Raw genomic sequence first — 21352 nt, 5'->3', positions numbered from 1 at the left:
CCGATTGGAGAGTGCACAGCTGACAGCTCTTACTATCCTGCAAGCCGTTGATATGCTTACACCATGGTGCACAGCACTATTGTCAAGGACTGAGCCAGTAGCATAAAACCTCAGTGCAATGAATACTTGTAAGGTTGGTGGAATAGCGTGATTCCTATTTGTCGGATGAGCTAGTTCTTCTCGCAGAAAATCTATTAAAAAAATAATTCCTTGTCGGTTGAAACGATATTTCTTGAGCATATCAGTGTCGTCGTATATCTCCAAAGGCTGAGTGCGATCCCTAAAAATTCTGTCTCTCCTCAGAGCTCTTTGTGCGTGCAACAGCACAACGTACGCCATTCTGAACAATGAACTTGACGTTGAAAAACCCTTACAATGTCAACTTGACGCTCCCCCATGACCAGCGTCAAATATTTAACCCTATTTGACGCTCCAGTAACCATGCTTGACGCTCCAGTAAAGAGTTGACGCTCCTACTGGAGCGTCAACTCTTTATGAAATGCGCTGCAGCGTCAAATATTAAATTTGACGCTGCAAGTGAAGATTTGACGCTGTTTTGGGACTTGACGCTGACGCTGTACCTTTATGAAATAGGCCCCTGGTGTTATTTTATAATGTAGGCCTATAATAGAACATTCAACAGTTTTATTTGTTATGATTTGAAACAATATTCCTCGTATCAAATAAAAAGTATGAGGGCTACAATGATCCTCCTAGATAATAAAAACACCTGAAGTCATGAACGGAAACTTCCTCATATGTAAAGAGTTAACCACATCCTACCACGATTGTGCACTACGGGGATAACCAACGCAGTTCGATCTGGGTGTATGTCAAGAGACCGCGAATTTGTTAGTCAATAAAATAATCTCTGGACACAGAAGTAGGCCTTCAGTTCTCGCTGAAACGGATTATTATCTCGTGGATTGTTGCTTTTGAATATTTGTCATCATTTTTATGGCATTATTTGTATAAGTTTCTTCCAACTTAGCAGCGATATAACTAAGGTAAGATTCATCATTTTACTCTTGCAAATAATAATTGGATGTAAATTGGTTGAATCCCCCTGATCGTATACGAACTCACTAACCATCACACACATCGTGGGACTGTGCATATAAACATAATAATTAGTGGTGGATCAATTAAATGGAAATGAACTACAGTGGCGTAATAAGTCTAAGATTTGAGGGAGCTATAGTTACGGCCTATCCAGCGAAATTGACATTTTCTTTTTAAAATTATGTGGTAGATTTCGACATAATATTCAGAAAATGATATCATATTTCACCCTTCTTTCTTTCCTTTTCTCTTTGTCTTTTTTTTGTTTTTGTTTTGTTTGGCGCGGGGGGGGGGGGGGGTAAATGCGCGGTGATTTTTATTAGTTTATATATATGATTTGTTTTGTATTTGTTTATAATGTTAATGATGAAAATGAAAATAAACTTCAACTTAAACTTGGCAAGATTTTGGCCCGGAAAAGAAGGGACGGCGGGCCATATGACCCTTTTTGCATAGATGCTATAGAAATTCGGGGGCGGGGGTGCACCCGTCCGTGACGGTTAATTGCCAATCCGTCAACTACCAACTCGTCCACTCACTACATGGTCTACCTTCATTTAGTCTAATGCCATTCCGTCCATCATCATTTCGTCTAACAACCGTTTGGTCCAATTTTCACTTCGCCTAATCACCAACTCTTCTATGACCATTTCGTATCATAGTCAGTTGGTCTATATCCATGTTGTTTTCATTCATTTCGCCCAACTAACACTCGGTCTAATTAGATCAAATGATATATGGACTAAAATGGCTGTTGGTTCAACTGGTTATTGGACGAAATGGCAGTTAGGCCATGTGGATAGTGGTTGAACTGATGGTAGATCAAATGATAGTAGACGAGTTGATACTGGACGAATTGGCATTAGACCAATCGAAAATAAACCCATTGATCTCTATACATTATTCATTCCCAAATCGTCGTATACATTTGATTGAAGGGTGCCCTCGGAATGTAATATATTGCCCGAAAGAGACCTGGCATATGAAGAAAATAGAAATCATCATCAGATACTATGCAGTTTAAATTTGGGTGTATGTTGATACATTGTAAAGCAAGGATAATGCTATTTGACTTTGTACATTTTGATACAACCCATTTACTACGCGAATTTTATACTGAAACGAGTTTCCTTATTAAAGTCAGAGGGGTGTTATCTAACGCATCTCTCTGTTCAAATTATGTTTACAACCGCATAGTTAAAGTCAACTTCCCTGAACTAGAGCGATGTTAGAACTACATTGTGACCTTTGAATTGATTTAAGGAAATGCACTGTGAGGATTGACGTCATTTTCATGATTGTGCTGAATTATTCGCAAGATTGAATGTCACAATCAACGTACCTATACTTCTGTGTGATGAAATTCAGATTGATAAAGACAGTGGCGGCCTTGGGGGCGCTTGCCCCCCCCCCCCCGAAAAAAAATACGACCAAGAAAAAAGAGAAAAGGAAAGAAGGATGTAATACCATATTATTTTCCGAATATCATGTAAAAATTGATTTTAAAATTTTAACAATTTTAAAATGTCGAAATTTGTGCTATCTCGCTTCGCTCGCTCGAATTTTTTTTTCGTTATTTAAATCTTGCCTGATTCGTCCTTTATGCCCCCCTCTAAATTTTTGACTCATTACGCCTATGTGTGGTGATAATTAACGTTAAGTGTTTTGTCACGGACACATTTTGGTTTTACTCATCTACCGTGTCTGTCGAAGTGAAATAGTTGTTGCCCTTGAGAAATGTATTGGATTAACGTTTGGGCGATTATCAAAAAAATCTATCACCAGGTTGGGGTTTATGATATAACTCCCAATCATTTACTTGTCATAATATGAACATTATCAAACCAGTTAAAATTAGTGTATCCAATACCATTACTGAAGAAACAAAACTTTTACAACTCCTAACTACTATTTCATTCTCTCCTTTATTCTAGTGCGATCATCGGTGTGTATTCATATGAGACTCTGGACTGATAAGGTCCAAATATGGTGTCACAGACGCTGCTAATTGCCAGTGTAACGTGCTTTTGCATCATATTGTAAGTTTGTCTTTTTAAGTCTTTAATTTTAATGATCTATGCGAAAATAAATCAGGATTCATTGAAGTTCTGCTATTTGTATTTCAGGACAGGCCACCTCCCGCCAATTTGTTCTTCTCTGCGTTCTAAATGCTTCATAAAACTACATACATGTATACATATACACTTTCTGTCATTTCTACCAGTCCCATTAACCTTCACCACTATAATATCCGGTTCCTAAATTCACACTAAACTTTATGAATGATATTATTGATTAGAATTAATATTCTATCCGTTCATTATTCTATCAAGTTGGTCTATTGTTATTGAAAATCAAAATTATCACCCTCTGTGCGTTTTATATTTTTTATCGTAAATTCGATGGCAATTCATCCTTCGGGCTGCAAATTGAATAACATTTATTTTGAATCTTCTAATTTCTAAAAAGGCAGAAAAAACTAAGGAAGGAACTAAAGAAGGAAACTAAGGGCATATATAGCTAGACATGAAGTAAGGAATAACAACTTTGGAAGGTCACCAAATCGCAAGTTTATTATGGAGTAAATGTGTAGTAGTTGAGACAATTTTGTGTAGTTACATATAAAAATAAAGTTTTTTTTTTATCTGATCCAAAAATGCATTAAACGTTGGATGACAAAGCTTGATCAATCGTCTTTTTTATAGCTTTCTTCCGATACAGCTTCCTGTACAAAAAGGCCTTTCTTATTTGATATAGAAAATACTTCCATCTCATTTATATATGGTCTTTATTTTCTAGTAGTTGGCATAGGAAAATGAATTGTGGTTAAAGTCTGTTACCCGATGTCATACTATTTTACACTCATTAAAATCTACTCAGAATTTTTTCGTCGAAATTGATTAAAGGGATGGTCCTATAGCTGAAAATATCTATATCTAAATATATAGAGTAAAATTCACAAAGCAAAATGCTGAGAATTTCATCAAAATCCGATAATAAATAACGAAGATATTGAATTTTAAAGTTTATCAATATTTTGTGAAAACAATTATACGCACATCGTCATTAATATTCATTACGTGGGCTGATAATGTCACATCCCCACTCTCTTTTTTCTTAAATTAGTACCAAATCATGAATGTTTCATTTTTCATACATGTGAAAATGACGTGTCTCCATTTTGATGAAATAAGTTGCGGCACTAAATAACTAATGCACTTAATCAGTTGTCAATTCAATTGTTTTAATTCTTGGTAGAACAAAAGAACAAGTGGGGATATGACATCATCAGCCCACCTAATGAATATTTATAAAGACATGCCTAGAACTGTTTCACCGGAATAATGCAAGTATTTAAACTTTAATAACCTTGTTAGTTGTTATTTGATTTTGACCAATTTGTCAGCATTTTGCTCTGTGAATGTTACTCAATTTATTTAGATAAATATTTCCAGCCTGGACCATCCCTTTAAGGATATGAAGAGTTACAAAAATTGCATGTTTATTTTGGATGAGTGAATCCCCTATTTTTGTGAATTAACATCCTCTGCACCCATGTGTGTGTGTGTGTGTGAGGGTGTGTGTGTGTGTGTGTAAGTGTTGTTTTTATGCTCTTCGGTCATAAATTTAAAAAAATACCCCCCCCCCCCAGTCATTTCAGGTTTCGAAACATCCAGTTAATTCGTACGCTTCTTAAATGTCCTGCCAGATATTCTATTTTTACCATTTTCCCTTCAGTTGATCAACAGTATTTCAGTTCGCTCAGCTTGCCTGTTCCGTATGCAATGTTTGAATAGTATACTCTCATACTGAACCAAGTGGGACATGGCCATTATCCTGCTTAATGGCAGTGATTTCATCTAGCCCGGAAATTAACGAGAGAACAGTAGGAAGTCTATATTCCTGCTTTCGACTAAATCTGCCAAAGAGAGTGTTCTACCTAACTGATTATACTCATGTGAATGTACAAACGGTTTTGAATATTTATTGAAGATATACGACGTAGAAACCTAGCTCTGATATAAAGATGTAGACTTGGGGAGCATATTATCACCGTTTGCTTACAATTCCCCTTGATGATAATTTGCTTGAAAGCAGTGTTAGTTTGGTAACCCTCGGAAAAAATAATGTTATAATAATGATAATAATAGATAATCATCATCATCATAATAATGATAACAATAACGCAGTTCTTGTGTAGCGCACATCACATTATGTCACAACGTCACTACGCGATTCAAAAGGACTTGGATATTTTGACAACTCCTTTCATGAAACGCTTCCTGCATACCCTCTATAACAGATACAACCCTAACGGATTTAAATTTAAATCAGTGACACAGTGATATTTTTTATTATTTGAAAGGCTCCTCTAGGCACATGGAAGAATTACAATCAACTAACCGAAAACTTGACTTAAAGTACAAGTCAACCCCAACAAAAAGTGGATTTGAGTAAAAAGATAAAAGTCCAACAAGCACAACACTGAAAATTTAATCAAAATCGGATGTAAAATATAGAATGACATTTTATGTTATGACATTTTAAAGTTTTGCTTAATTTCACAAAATGTTTATATTCACATCCTGGTCGTTATACAAATGAGAGAATTGATGACATCACTGACTCACTATTTCTTTTGTATTTCATTATATGAAATATGAAATATTCTAATTTTCTCCTCATTGTTCTGTAAGACAAAGTTTTATTTCGCCCGGAACATGTGGAATTACCATTGTTTAACATTTTATGTTTCAGTCAAGTCGGTCTTTATTGTCAAATCTGTAAAAATTTTAATATTGTATCATTCAAACAATAAAAAACAAAAGAAATAGTGAGTGAGGGACATCATCGATTCTCTTGTTTGCATGTGACTAAATTGTGCATATAACTATTTTGTGAAAAATAAGCGAAACTTTAAAATGTCATAACCAACTTATTTTAGATCCGATTTCGATGAAATTTTCAGCATTATGCTTGTCTGATTTTTCTCTATTGATTCAAATCAATATTTTTCTGAGGTGGACTTGACCTTTAACAAAAATATGGTCTAGATAAACATACAAAGTTTACAAGAAAATGAAAGGTAAAAATAATAAACTCTTACACAAACAGTAAAGGTAGAATCGATGAAAATAAAATATATGGACGTATAACATGGCAGTTTTAACTATAGCCCTATACACAAATTTACAAAAGACCAATTCATGAACGTGTCATGCATAAAAAAAAAATTACTCGAACTTCGACGTGATGACTGTACAACATTTTGAAATATTCTTTGGGCTTGATAGATTTAACATTTAAAACTGATTAAACTTAATGACATTAGGCCTACGAATTCCGAGCATACTTCTAACGCTCCTCAAGAAAAATGATATACCCAATCATGATGAAATTTATCACCCTGAACTTAAAGGTTACACAATGAAAACTATATCGAGACGTCGATCAGATGAATGACTCCATTTAGCGACTGCATGGCATATTATGATAACCAAATCAAAATAACTCCCTACCTCCATGACCTCCAATTTTATTTTATTTTTTCTAAAATACTTCTTGTTTAAACACAAATGATTTATGCCAGTTTTGATAATCTACATCACGTACTCTATACGGTTCGCGGATAACCTAATTCAGATTTAATAGATAGCCTTCCTCCCACAGGTTTGACATTACACAATTTTCTAAGATATATCTAAATTTGAATATCCATCTGGAATGAAAATTGAAATTTTAATACGACCTGTAGAAGGTGTAAGTAAATTCTAGCTTTGAATATATAACTATCGGGCATAACTCAAAGGTTTCGTCCCAGGTGAAGTTTCTCACCATCCCAATTGAGAATTCTAGTGACTGATTTCCTTCTCCAACTAACTGCCTCTTCGTTTTTATACACCTCCCCCTGCCCCCCCTCTCTCTGTCTGCCTATCACTCTTTTCATTTCTCTTTCTCTTGTGCATTTCCTTTTACTTGTCATCATTAATCTCCTCTATCCAGTTTCCCTTCCCCTTTTTTTCTCTCCATTTCTCTCGTGAGATTTTGGTAGTCTGAAATCAAGTGTTCATATACTTATTTGTTTTCTATGCCAAACTAATATTGATCCCTGCTTCAATAAAAACAAAGACCTATCTAGATAGTGCGTTTAGGGGTGATTTCTTTAAATTTATTAGTAAAGATTGAATATTAATTTTTCTATCTCTGTATGACATGGCACAAGGTCTTGTAATAACAATGCATTATAACATAATAATAATTGTGCCACCTATTACCTATATTTTCTTGAAACTTTTGATCTTAAAAGGCAAACGACAGAGGCTCAAATCAACACTATCTTGGCAGGATCAGGAACAATCAAGTCTCCAAATTTTCCACATTGGTACCCTAACGAGCAACGGATAGAATGGCAGATACAGAGTCCCCCAAACACGCACATCCGGATACGTTTCCTTCTTTTCATATTAGAGGAAAGTGAAAATTGTGTGTAAGTGATTTAATGACATGATAATTGCACTATTTGAATAGGGGATGGCGGGAGGGAGGGGTGGTACATAGTACAGCTATACAGTGTGTGTAAAAAAAACGGGACAGGTTTGAAAAGTCTATAAAATTTTTGTTTCAAATTATGATGTCTATGTTTTGGTGTTAATAGGTGCTCTGAAGTCTTATCTTTCAAAAAGTTTGTTTTGTTCATGCATGAGCGAACACGGAATGTTTTTGTCTGGGGTTAAAAAGGAGGCTTACGCCCAAATGGCATAAAATGATAAATATGATGATCGGACTTCTTGCTAATCAGCAGACTTCCTCTTAACCTTTTCATTATCTTTGCCATAATTTCCAAATTATGCGGTCAAAATTCATTTTAAAATCTATTTATTTGCTTGAATTGTTCTGTTGTTTCTTTTTAATATGTTCTCTTTTAGCTTTGAATATTCCTTCTTCAAGCAAAGACAATTTTTTTTTCAACCGAAGTATGGGAGAGCATGTATTCTTTTTCAAATCCTTTAATTGTGTGATACAAAGGTTATGGTGACTTTTGAACAGTGCCATACAGATGGGCGGGGGCTCGCGGATGCCCCCCCCCAATAAAAAAAAAATCATGACCAAGAAAAAAGTGGAAAGGAAATAAAAGGAAAGATATAAAGTTAAATATTTTATGAATATTATGTCATAATCTATCACAAATTTGATATTGTAATAAAAAAGTGGGAATATTTGCGTGCTCGCTTCGCTCCATCACAACTTTTCAATACATTTTACCTGATCTGTCATGTCTAGCTCCTTCAAATTTGACTCGATACACCTTTGCTATTGAAAGACATGAATCCCTTCCTGTTTGTCCTGCTAAGCATATAATTAAACTTGGTCAAGGAATCGATAACCCCTTAAAAATTGATTCATGTCTTTTAAAGGTACCATAACATAATTTGTTTCACATAATAAAAGGATTTGAATAATTACAAGTTTTCCCAATTAATAATGCAAATCTTCTTGCTTGGGTTGACAAAAAGTCCTCTTTTCTTACTTATGAAGGAAAATTCAAAGGTAAAAGAAGTTTAAAATAAAAACAAAATAATTTAAGTCATTTGTAAACAAAATCTGACAGCATAATTCGTAAATTATGACACAGATAATGAAAAGGTTAAGAGGAACTCAGCTGATTAGCAAGAAGTATGATCATCATATTAATCATATTCTGCCATTCTGGCGCAAGCCTCTTTTTGAACCCCTGACAAAAACGTCCCGTGTTCGCTCAAGCATGAACAAAATTTATTTTTTTAAATTGCATTTCAAAGATAAGATTCCAAGCCATCTATTAACATCAAAATATAGATATCATGATTTGAAACATTTTTTATAGACTTTTCGAAACTGTCCCGTTTTTTTTATACGCACTGTATATAGCGGCAACCAACAAGATGAGAATTCCAAGAATTGGACAAGTTTGAAATACTTTTGAGGTATTTCCAGTTGAAGAAATTAGCGGTGTTTTCATTTCTTTTTATCATTCGTTTGATTGTTCGTAATAAGGAGCTAGAAGTATTACATATTAGCATGTCATGCATTTCCTTCTTTACAATCCTCAACAAGTGATTTCCGAATCGAACAAAGTGTCTCAATGAGCAATAGCTACAAAGTAGGTTGATATCGATTTTCTGATTTAAAATTAAACAATAAACACATACATGAAGATAAAATTTGTTGCATACCCTCATTTATACATTCTTCCATGAAATCCAGATTAAAAGGTTGGAAACGAAAAGTATTTATGTTTTTCTTGAAATGGACGGACATTATTAGTTGGTATGTGGAAAGAGTAATTCAATTATATTAAATAACAATACCAAATAAGGGTTGCATAAAATAGTCCACAAATCTCCTTCACAAGTCATGCAAATGACTCTTCCATTCGTTCGAATCCTGTGGAACAAAGTTATACAAAGGTTGAGTGAACTATCAAATAATATGTTAAAGTTTGATCGAAAATTGTGTTCATACTGAGGAAGATCACGTGAAATCTGTGCTTTGAATACAATCCTTTCAATCTTTCGCATTCACAATCCTTTCAATCCCTTCAATCTTTCGCATTCACATCTACAAGATCTTGCGAAAAGTGAAGTAGCGAGAGATTTCGATCTTGAAAGGTATATTTTGTAAAAAAAAAAAAAAAAAAAAAAAAAAAAATACGATGAAGCTAGTAAGGAATGGGGGGGGGGGGGGGGGTGTAATTTATAATTTTATGAATTTGGCCTCACTAGTAGCTTCTAAAGGTTTTCCGTGGTGAATAAATAATGAATGTAGAGGTTTCACGTACAGCAAGTATTCTTTTATTTATTATTTATTTATTAGGTGGTCTGTCTATGACAGATCACCTCTTAATTTCGTCAGAATTTTCTTTCTTTCTTTCTTTATTTATTTATTTTTCGCACCTATGTTTGTCGCCAAGTTTTCTCCGAATCGGCACGATCAATTTTGCTGAATTTTTTGTCATGTATAGAGTCCATCATAGAGACGGCATACGTAGCTTTACAAGGTTACCTGGTCATGATGACGTCATCTACACGCCATTTTGTAAAATTCTTAATTTGATCATATCTACATAACGGATAATTGATAGTCAATCATATTCACATCAAATAAACTTTAGGTCAAATGTCGTCTGTCAATGTCATCAAAGGTCATGTAAAGGTCATGAGGCGCGCGTCAAAGCTAAAAAAATTCTCCAAATGGCCTATAATTTTTTTTGGGTACGTTTTAGGTCATTTTAAGCATTTCAAGATTTTGCGCGCGCACACGTATGCGCGCACGTTTCCGTGCGTAACGGCGTTACGCAGCATATATTTGCTGTTTTTTCTATGCGTATCTATTATTGATATAATTCTGATCAAATTGATACCTCGATCAGCTCTCTACGATCACTAGTGAGGGAATGAGCACCCATTAAAGTTTGCAGCACGCGTGCGCGCGAGCTCTTTTCATAGGCTCTATATGGGCAAAAACATGCCGATTAAAAATTCACTGTAGCTCTTCAGAACGAACGGGGACCCCCAATTTTTTTTTCATATTTCGATAAAATATGAATCATACATATGATTTCATGTCGCATTTGACCCTAACGTATATTATGACGTCATCAAAATGGCGTCGGAAGTCAAAATATCCATTTTGCGTGTTATGACGTCATTATAATTATGCAAATTTGGCTCTCACTCCGTGAATATTGATCAAATTTCGCCCAATTTTCGATATGTTGTAGCTTAAGTCTTACTCTTTCTGAATTATGCCTTTTTTTTTCTTTTTAAAAAATGGATCAACCTCAAAAATTGCAAAAAATAATGGCATGTCATTTTTACTCATTTTGCGTGTAATCTCTATGGGACATGACTTTTTCTCAAAACTAGATTCTACATTCCTTTATTTCGTGAGTCATATCTCCATTTTTTCTGGTCAGTTATCCCTGAGCTTTTAATATATTGTAGCTGAGATTCTAAGCTTTCGGAAATGTTCCTTTACTTTTCGATCAGATGCCGGGATCATGCCCGTATTTCACTTGCAAAATTGGATTTGAGATTCTCGTATTTTCCTTACGTGTAAAGTCTATGGGAAATATTCTAGCTCAATCGGTTAGGCGGCAGACTTGCATCTCATTCAATCATGCGGGCAGGGGTTCGAGTCCGCGGGTGAACATGATTTTTTTATTTTTATTTTTATTTTTTTTACTTACGCACGATCAATTATAAGAATTCTAATTAATAATAGTTAAAATATTGCAAAATAAAACAGATTATAATTACTGTTTTGATATCTAATCATATCCGATGCATATGTTAGAATCTATCTATCTATATCTGTCTGTCTATCTATCTACCTACATGACATATCGATCTATCTCTCTGTCTAATATATATCTATCTGTTTGAATATGTCTCTCTCTCTCTCACACTCTATCTATCTATCCATATGTCTGTCTGTCTATATTGTAGACCTACAGTATATCTATCTGTTTATCTATCGATCTCTCTCTCTCTCTCTCTGTCTAATATATATATCTATCTGTTTAAATATGTCTATCTATCTATCTATCCATATATCTATCTATATGTATGTCTGTCTGGCTATCTATCTATCTATCTATCTATCTATCTATCTATCTACATACATGATATATTTATCTAAATATCTATCTTTCTTTCTATCTCTCTATCTGTATGACTGTCTCTCTTCTATCTATCTATTTTCTATCTAGCTATGTTCTATCTATCTATCGTAGATCTATCTGTTTGAATTTGTCTATCTTTTTATATCAATCTATTTGTCTGTCTCTCGCTCTTTCTTTCTCTCTCTATCTATCTATATATCTGTCTGTCTATCTATCTGTCTATCTATATATATCTATCTATCTATCTATCTATATATCTATCTATCTATCTACCTACATGATATAGTTATCTAACTATCTATCTTTCTTTCTATCTCTCTATCTGTATGTCTGTCTCTCTATCTATCTATTTTCTATCTAGCTATGTTCTATCTATATATCGTATATCTATCTGTTTGAATTTGTCTGTCTATCGATCTATTTATCTTTCACTTTAATAGATATTTATGTGTTTCAATTATCATGTATGTTTATCTATCTTTTTTATGTGTATCTGTTTAAATATGTATGTCTATCTGTCTATTTATCTTTCAATCTTATATCTACTCATTTGTTAAATTTATTTATTTATTTATTTTGTTTTATTTATTTTATACTGCAGGGTAGGCCTGTTCAGTTCTTAAAACTGCTTTACAAAGGCGCCCTGCAGTTTAAAATACATGTCAAGATAACTATGAACAACAACAACAACAACAAACAACATCAAAAATACAAAATACAAAATATCTAACATCAGAAACAATTAACACCAAAATATAGAGTGGGAAGTGACAATTTAAACATACATAGGGTGATTCAATACGTGTCGTACGGGACATTTAGAGAACATTTGACAGTTTTTTGACAAGAAAAACAAAAAAAATATTCCAGTAACTAAAGGTGATCATCAAGTACTACCAGAGTGTTAGAAAAACCAAGACTTATTATGACTTGAATTCACACCCTGTATAATACAGATTTAAAATAGTAATGTGTCGTACGGACGCAGAAAAAGTGGCTTTTTTAGAAACCTCAAGTTTGTACTCTAATGTCTGTGAGTTGGACAGATAATTTTCATAGAAACTGAACTCAAATTGATATCCAATTACCCAAGAACAAACACATTTATGAAAGAAAGCAAAATAAACCTTCATGAATAAATAAAGCAAATTTCAATTTTCGAGAACATTGTGGCGTACGGGACACTCAAAATGTGTCGTACGGGACATCTCTAAATTGAAGCCAAATTTTCTTACTTTATGTCTCTTTGACTACTTCAATCACATTATTTGGCTGATGATAATGATAATCCTATCAAACTAAAGGCATTCATTATGTTAGAAACCGCTATTGGCTGAATATTTCTGTCAATTATCATAAACAAAATAATGTATCGTACGGGACACTTGTGTGTCGTACAGGACACTTCTGTGTCGTACGGGACACTTGTGTGTCGTACGGGACACTTGTGTGTTGTACAGGCACTTGTGTGTTGTACTCGGCAGCCTGAATAAAACAATGAACTTTTTATCAATCAGAAGGGGAGCATCGCCCCTAAATTCTTCATTTTTAATGAAAAGTTTTTTAATAAGTAGTAATTCAGGACAATATAATTAAGTAACCTCAATGTATACAATCGGGAGCAATATGTTATCGGTTTTTTTTTTCATGATGGGAAATGTACAAGGGTTCACAGCATTTTTACGAGCTGGAAAACTTTAGGTTTTGTGTGAAGTTGTATTCAGTGAATGATTTCCAATACACTAACAATGAATGAATGAAACTGTTTGTGTAAATTATGGGGCTAAAATGTTATAATTTTTCATATGAAATGTATATATACATGACAACTGTCACTTGTAATTCCACAAAATATTTTTTTTCTAAAGAAATGCGGTTCTACCTTTTCAAACCTTTCTGCATTTCATGAAACCATATGGTTTGTCTTATTTTCCAGATTTTATTACAACTTGAAAAAAGTAAGGAGTTTCAATACTGTATATAAAAAAGTAAGTGATTATCAAGGGAATTCCAAATAGATGATTGACATGTATTTTTTTTTTTTACATCTTATAATAATTCCACGTTAGCATGCAAGAGGAAGTTATCTTCCAGGCTAGGGTGAATCAATAAAGGTTTTCTTTCCATGCTCAATTACAAAGAAATTAACCTGCTCTGACCAGTGAAAATCACCAGTTTAGCTGGAGGGATTCAAAAAAACAATACGCCTACATGAAATCAATTAAAATGGTTAGAATCACCCATTTCATGTTCTATGGAGATTTTAAAAGTACTTTTTCAGTTCACTCTATGTCAAATCAATTACTTGAATCACAATAGGTCTACTATTTATAGTTTCTGAATCCAAATCCTGTAATTAAGTGCATTATATATTGTGTGTCGTACGGGACATGTCCCGTACGACACAGTGTGTGTCGTACGGGACAACTATAAATAGGAAAATTATTGAAAAATGAAGGGCAGTAATTAGATCCTTATGGGATAAATCGATCACCCATGGGTCAAAGATAGAGAAACTGATTTTGTGAAATTGCATCATCAAAAATAAAATAGTGGGAAAAACTTTTGCACTTTCATGTGTCGTACGGGACATTGCCAAAAATTGGTTCGGAAAAATCAGGGCTGCCCCTATTATGGATCATGAAAATGTTGTAGATATTATTTGGAACATTCAATGATACATTATTCCATTGACCTGCAATATTTTCAATCTTCTCGTGCTTTGCCAATAATTGTTTCAGGCAGTGTTTGTACTTGACTATTTAATCAGCAAAATTATTGAAAATTGAAAATTCCATTGTTCCCCCCTAAAAAAATTTATCTGACTCCACTTTTGGTTAAAATTTATTATTTTCATAAAATTTAGGTATCATAGTAAAATATTACACTACTTGTGACTTATTGAAAGCATGTTGAAATTTATGATATTTTTTAAGTTCTAGTGTGGAATCGCCCCATAGCATTGTAAATCAATGGAATATCATTTCGCTCTTTATCGATTCGTATGAATTGATAAAGATAAATAATTATGTATGTTTATCAACTAGTATTTGTCTGTCTACGACAGACCACCTTATTCGTCCGCATGACGAATTAAAATCTATTTTTTTTTTTTTTTTTTTTTTTTTTTTTTTTTGGGGGGGGAGGGGTGGGGTGGAGGCATATTATGACGTCTTCAGGACAATTAACAAAAAAATTAAAAGTAGGTTCTATACCCTCTGTCAGGATGCACGGTATGTGCGGTGCCTTGCAGGGAACATGTCTTTGGTTGAGAACGTGACAGAGTTGTGGATGTTAGTGCTACTACAGTGAAAACGGTAATTTCCGCCAATTATACCCTTCTAGCTAAAAAAAAAATGACAAGAATGGCAAAAGCCGCCAATTGTGATTTAATCGAGCTCACGAGTGAAAACTCCACACAATAGTGTTATCCAATGTGAGGGGGGGGGGGCTAGTCTCTTTGTCTTGAACGGTAAGCTCGTGAAGGAGATAAGCCGGACTTTTCGTATATACTACGGAAACACTCTACAACCTTTGAAATGCGAGTCAAATCAAAATGAAGAACTTAGAGAAGCCATTGTCGGATGTTGGTGGACTGGGATAAATAACATCGGAATCTCATATTTGCAATTTTTCTTCCAGCGGAAATATTTGGATGATCTGCTGTGCCAGTGCATCAATTTTTTTTTCAAAGGAATAGATGCGTTGTAGAGAGTGTCTCCGTAGTAAGTGCGAAAACTATCTAGTCTTCTGAAGACAACAAGAACACACCTGTCTAAACGTCGGGTTTGGGTGGTCCTTTTCAGGACCAACACAGTCATGTCCACAAAAGAATACATGGTGTACCGTGGTCCATGTTTTTTTTTTTTTTTTTATGAAATAAAATGTTGCTTACCTTTCTTCCTCCTAGTTCAGACGCCTTGTCAGTTTACGACGGCTTTGGGATCAATCATTCACCGTTCTTATTGGGCCGTTTCTGTGGAAGTGAAGTTCCACCGATGCTGGAGTCCAGCTCCTCATTCATAACGGTCCAATTTGTATCCGATTTACATGAACAAAATGAAGGATTCGTTTTTGCATACGAGGTCGGTAGGTATATTTTAATGAGTATTTTTTGACAAGCTTTCATGAACAATAATAGTGAAATGTGTCACCAGTCTAATAATATTTAGAGAGTGTTGAGAATAGATGATGGGGGACAAATCCAGGAGTAAGAAGGTTACGATGATTTCACTAAATTGATATTATTGGTTTCTATGGGAGGAAACATCTGGCGATTCCGAAATCTTATACATCATTCCAATAGGATTTGTATAGCGCAGGTGTCCACCTTGCTAGGTGCTCAAGGCGCTCCTATTTTACACCGGCTATATAAGCTAGTCTACCGATCCTGGTGCGCACAGTTTTTTTTTTGCCTTATTTCCTGCCGGTACCCTTTTACCCCACCTGGGTCGAGTGCAGCACAGCTTGGATAAAGTTCTTGCTGAAGGAAAACACGCCGTGGCTAGGATTCGAACTTACGACCCTCTGTTTGAAAGGCGAGAGTCAGGAACCACTAGACCACGACGCACTCGATCACGTCAAATGAATGTTCAGAAATGGATGAGGAAAATTTTGCGAAGGAAAAGAGGACGAAGAAGAATGATGAAGATACTTTTTTAAAGATAAAAAAAAAAAAAAAAAGAATTTAGGTTTTAAATGTTCATTTGCATTTTTATATATTTGGCGTACAGTTGATGACATACTCGGATCACGGATAGTATGGGCCGAAGTACATCCGGAAACTGAGATGGCGCGGTTATCTAGTTTAACTGCTGATCCGCTTAATATGCTAACACCCAATGGCCATATCCGATCCTTTATTACTACTGAGGTCCATTATCAGTTACCTCGTGGATCATGGGGTTCTGTAGGCATCAACTATGGAAAACAACAAATAATCTGGAGCGATAAAGGGATGAAAATGATAATGTCTGGTGAGTAAAACCGCTTGCTCTAGGTTATCATATCTTTATTTTCAATTCGACTTCGTTTCAATAATGATCATTTGTTAATTATATATTAAATATTAAAGGAAATGTTAATTTTTTTTCGCATCTGTTCATAAAATTATAACAATCAACAAAAGTCAACTGATTTAATATTTCTTTGTTTCCTTTAGATCATTTATATCAACTCCTAAATGTCAACTTTCATATTCATTCGAGCACAGCCTGCACCTTATTCAATCTCCCCTGAACGTTGTCACTAAACATACATTTTTATTTTCCTAATTTGGTTATTGTTTTTTTAATCAACATTTTCAATTATTATTACGATTGTGATATAATTGTAATCATTATTTTGGTCTCCTTTATCCTTTTCATTATCAACTTGGTCAGTGGCGTACCGTGGGTCACGGCATTAGGGGGCACCAGCAAAAATTTCGAGTCACTTAGGGAGCGCGCAAAGCGCGCTCAGTTGTCAGGTATACTGAACTAATAGAGATATTTTAAGGACATGCAGTGCCATTAAATTGATATGTATCTCACTGATTAAATAATGCGAGCTCGAAGCGCGAGCTGAAAATTTTTGATATTCAGAGCTAAAAAGGGACATTAAAGGCAAATTTGTTGTAATCATGAAACGTAACTCTCTCGCTAAACAAACAATGCGAGCGCGAAGCGCGAGCTCAAATTTTTGTATATATTGACCCTGAACAGGGAAAGTTTAAGGACTATTTTTTAGAATCCATTAAGAGTATAAATATCTCACCATAGTCATCTAATGCTAGTGCCATTCTTTGCTGATTTTGTTAGAATTACATCTAAACACAGTCATGAAGCACTTTTTGAAGTCATTGCAATCATGATTATCATACGCTTCTCACTAATCAAATACTGTGAGCGCGAAGCGTGAGCTGAAAATTTAGGAAATTGAGACCTGAAGAGGGGCATTCTAAGGCTTGTTTGTAGGAATTCACTAAGACCCTACGTATTTCATTAACCAAATGATGCGAGCGCGAAGCGCGAGCTGAAATTTTTTTTAATTCAGATTAGAAAAATTGACATTTTAAGGACTGATTTTAGGAGTTCATGAAGAGCAGAAATCTCACCAATCCACTAATGCAAACGTTAGCACGGACAGGAAATGTTTTATATTAAGACCTTAAAATAGGGCAATCACTTTAAGTAGTCATGAAAAAGAAGAATATGTCACTACATAAAACAATAATAACTCGAATTTCGAGGAAATATATTTGTTGTATATTGATTTGAAAACGGGAGGTTTTAGTACAACAGGATTATATATCTCGTTAAACAGTCTATGCGAGCACCAGGAACAATGAAGACACAATGAAGCAAATAATGTTTCATAAAGTTATGAAAAAATGTTTCTTATGTAATATAACATAATATAATATAACATTATAAAGAACAATAATTTCCTCTTTCCCCACTACGTTTCTTTTCCCTTTTCCCTCTTTTTCTCCTTTTCCCCGGTTTTTTTTTTTTTTGCCAGCCGATGGGGGGGGGGGGGGGCACGTGTCCCCCCCCCCCGTAGTTACGCCACTGAACTTGGTCATTAATATTTGTGTCATCATTATTATATATCATTATCACTAATGTTTAAATTTTAGCATTATTTTGTCATAAAATTATCATTTTCATTGTTAATATTATTATTATTATCATTTTTGTTATTATTGTTAAGTTTATCATTATCATTATTATTATTTTCATTATCATCATCATTAGAGTATTGATTAGTTCTATCATTCTTTCTTGCTTTTTGTATTTTTAAAGGTACAATTGGAGAAAATGGTCGAGCTGGTTCGTTTTTTCATGGCACCTCAGATTCTGTTAGTGGCATCGCCGTTGATTGGTTGACGGGTAATGTGTATTGGGTTGACGGTGTGTATGACTGGATTCTATTACACAATTCAAATGGATCTCGGTACGATATCATAATTGATGACGGACTCGATCAACCCGGTGGAATAGCGATTCATCCAATCAGAAGGTATTCTTAATTGTATGCAGATTGTATGATGGATTGCAAAGAAATACATTACACAAGACTCAACTAATGGCAATAAACACTACCATTATTATTTAGTATTATTATTTGTTTTGGCGTCACCTGTGCATTGGAGGCGAAAAGCGAACTGAATCACTATGACCCGCAGGTCTCTCCTCCCGATGTAACTGATTGGGGGGGGGGGGGGGGTGCAGGTGGACCACTACCATGACTACACCTGGGTTTCCCCCTACTCTTATACGAATAGTGCAGTGGGTTCTTAACGTGAAAAGGTGGTGACTCTCCTTTACACGGGGTCTCCATTTAACGTCCTATCCAAGGGACGGAAAGTTTTCCATTGTAACATAGCCTGCATCTTGTACTTCCTAATTCCGATAATCATAAAAAATAAAACGAACGCCACGACAGCAAAATGCTTAGTAAAATTTCCAAAGGCCATTGTGCAATGGTTATCATAAACATTCAATTTTTTTTTCTCATCTATTTCTCTTCGTTTTCTACAATCATGGCTTTAGGGACTGCTCCGATTCTTAGTCATAATCATTTGAAGCAAAATATTCTCTTCAGAATCACTTGTTGTGCATGAAATTATCCATGATATTCTAAGTCTTCTCCTTACTACGCTTTCTTGATTTGTTTTCAGTAATTCTTCCTGGAAACATTACCTTAGAAGTTCAAAGTCCATCCTTTAATCATCTAACATACATTTATCTTGTTATAGCATATGAAGAATAGTTTGATAATTTATGGCAATTTAATGTTTAGCATTCGCCATGGCGTCATGTTGTATGCCGCCCACTTGCGGCCTAGGTTTTACAGTTTGCTGTAGAAGTTAATCGGGGTATTCGCCCCTTCCGGATCCTGCGCCTGGCAGATACTGTTCTAGGCACAAAATCCGCCGGCGGATCGTGTTCTACTCCGGCGGATTCAGTACCAAGAAAAGCCACTCTCTTCGGAAGATATCGTTCTTGCGCTATCGCGATATCCTTCATTCACATACGTCACGTGGTACGAGAAAACTAGTCAAAAAGCGATAGATTTCATCAATTAAAGCTTGCAGAAAAAGATATTTATGATATCTCTATGTGATAGAAGTGAAGAAATAAAATGCGTAATCTGAAATTGGAAAATAACCCATTTTCTTGTTACAACTCTACGGGAATTACACCACTTCTAACACTACATGACGTCACGGTCTCGGTGCGAGGCCGGTGAAAGCATTTACAATTAAGAAAGTATATTTTCGAAACCTGATAATTTGAGTTATTCTTAAGCAAAAATATTCAGCTGTAAGCGATGACTGCATAAAACTTGCATTCCTGCTTTTAGTTTAAATTAATTGCTTTCGATTTGACTGATTTGTCAACTTTTGGGGTCTGCATGGTCTGGGTCTTTAAATAGTCCACATTTAGTCTTCATTCAACTTTCAATGTCTACTGCACTACTAGTATACAAAGAATTTACCCCATGATATGATAACGCTTGTAGTCTAATAACATGCATTTGCTAATTTATTTTATACCTATTAATTTATTGCAGTATAAAAAGTCCTTCTTATCACAATTTTTGGGATAAATTGGGCACAATATGCATCAATTATGATCAATACAGAGAATTAAATAAAGACAAACAATGGCAGTTTCGATAATTAAAATCAGTATTTGTATAAATTTGTATAAATAATGATCACTGCAAATTAAATTCTTGAATTACGAAATTCCAATGTATTACTATTATTTCCTCCACATTTTCTCGTATATTTTTTTCTATTTTTCTCTCCCTCCCCTTCCTCTTTCTATTTCTCCTTTTTGGTGCTATATTACCCACGCGTATACGCCCCAGATATATTCATAATGTGCAAGAACGATATAGGAAACTGGAAAAGAGGCAAAAGGGGCGAAATGAGCAGGGACAGAAAGAAAGGCAAAAAAAATAAAGAGATGAAAACCAGGAGGGGGTAAAGTAAAAGAAACAAAAGATATAAAGGAGAAATTATATTTCACTAAAGATCCCATATTGATCTTAAAATTAGATGACTGAGAGGTAAATTAGAGAGCACCAAACCGTACGTGGCGTATCTAACTTTTGTCAGGGTGATCTTCCGGTCCCCTTCAATCATCATCATCATCATCATATCACCGTCACCCTCACCTTTATCATCTTCATCTTCATACTTAAAATATTGCATGAATTGATGTTTCGTATTTAAAAATATATATGCCCATTCTGCTTTATAAATGCATAAATTAATTTAATTAGTTTTAGTTTGGGATTGTCATTTTTCTTCAAGCAATCTGCGTATGATGACAATCCTTCTCCTGCAAATTGTGAATATCATATAATAATTTGGTAGTTAATCATTTTTGTCTGGAATAATTTTTTTGTACACTTTATTTATGATTCATGCAAAAAATGCTAACATAATATTATGTTTATTATGTTATGGAAAATGTATTATACGAATGTTCCATGGATGCAGAAAAAAACAATAAATCAAATCAAATCAAATCAAATAAATTAATTCAGATTCCTTAACATTGAAAAAAAAAAGAATAAAAAAAAAAATTAAAAAAATACATGAAAATTTAAAAATAGGCCTTCAATAAA

The 21352-nt window shown here is 34.5% G+C and overlaps 1 protein-coding gene across 1 annotated transcript; it reads left to right on the top strand.

Annotated features, from left to right (window-relative positions):
* The first annotated feature begins 809 nt into the window (after positions 1 to 809).
* Positions 810 to 20459, top strand: LOC129258031 (adhesion G-protein coupled receptor G6-like). The gene is made up of 6 exons (XM_054896486.2): positions 810 to 1007; positions 2997 to 3101; positions 7370 to 7549; positions 15636 to 15814; positions 16459 to 16701; positions 18511 to 20459. Exons 2-6 carry the CDS (start codon positions 3049 to 3051, stop codon positions 18735 to 18737), a joined length of 882 nt encoding a protein of 293 aa, XP_054752461.2. The 5' UTR covers positions 810 to 1007; positions 2997 to 3048; the 3' UTR covers positions 18738 to 20459.
* Positions 20460 to 21352: the final 893 nt, after the last annotated feature.

Source organism: Lytechinus pictus, chromosome 3 (genome assembly GCF_037042905.1).
Source record: "Lytechinus pictus isolate F3 Inbred chromosome 3, Lp3.0, whole genome shotgun sequence".
In the NCBI taxonomy this organism is placed as follows: Eukaryota; Metazoa; Echinodermata; class Echinoidea; order Temnopleuroida; family Toxopneustidae; genus Lytechinus; species Lytechinus pictus.
This window is presented reverse-complemented; position numbering and strand designations above follow the sequence as displayed.

What these genes read in the sequence shown, in the direction of transcription:
- LOC129258031 (XM_054896486.2), top strand. Translation starts at nt 3,049, where the DNA reads ATGGTGTCACAGACGCTGCTAATTGCCAGTGTAACGTGCTTTTGCATC. An exon ending in GAGGAAAGTGAAAATTGTGT is followed by an intron (nt 7,550 to 15,635) that starts GTAAGTGATTTA and finishes TCTTCCTCCTAG; the next exon opens with TTCAGACGCCTTGTCAGTTT. An exon ending in CGTTTTTGCATACGAGGTCG is followed by an intron (nt 15,815 to 16,458) that starts GTAGGTATATTT and finishes TTTGGCGTACAG; the next exon opens with TTGATGACATACTCGGATCA.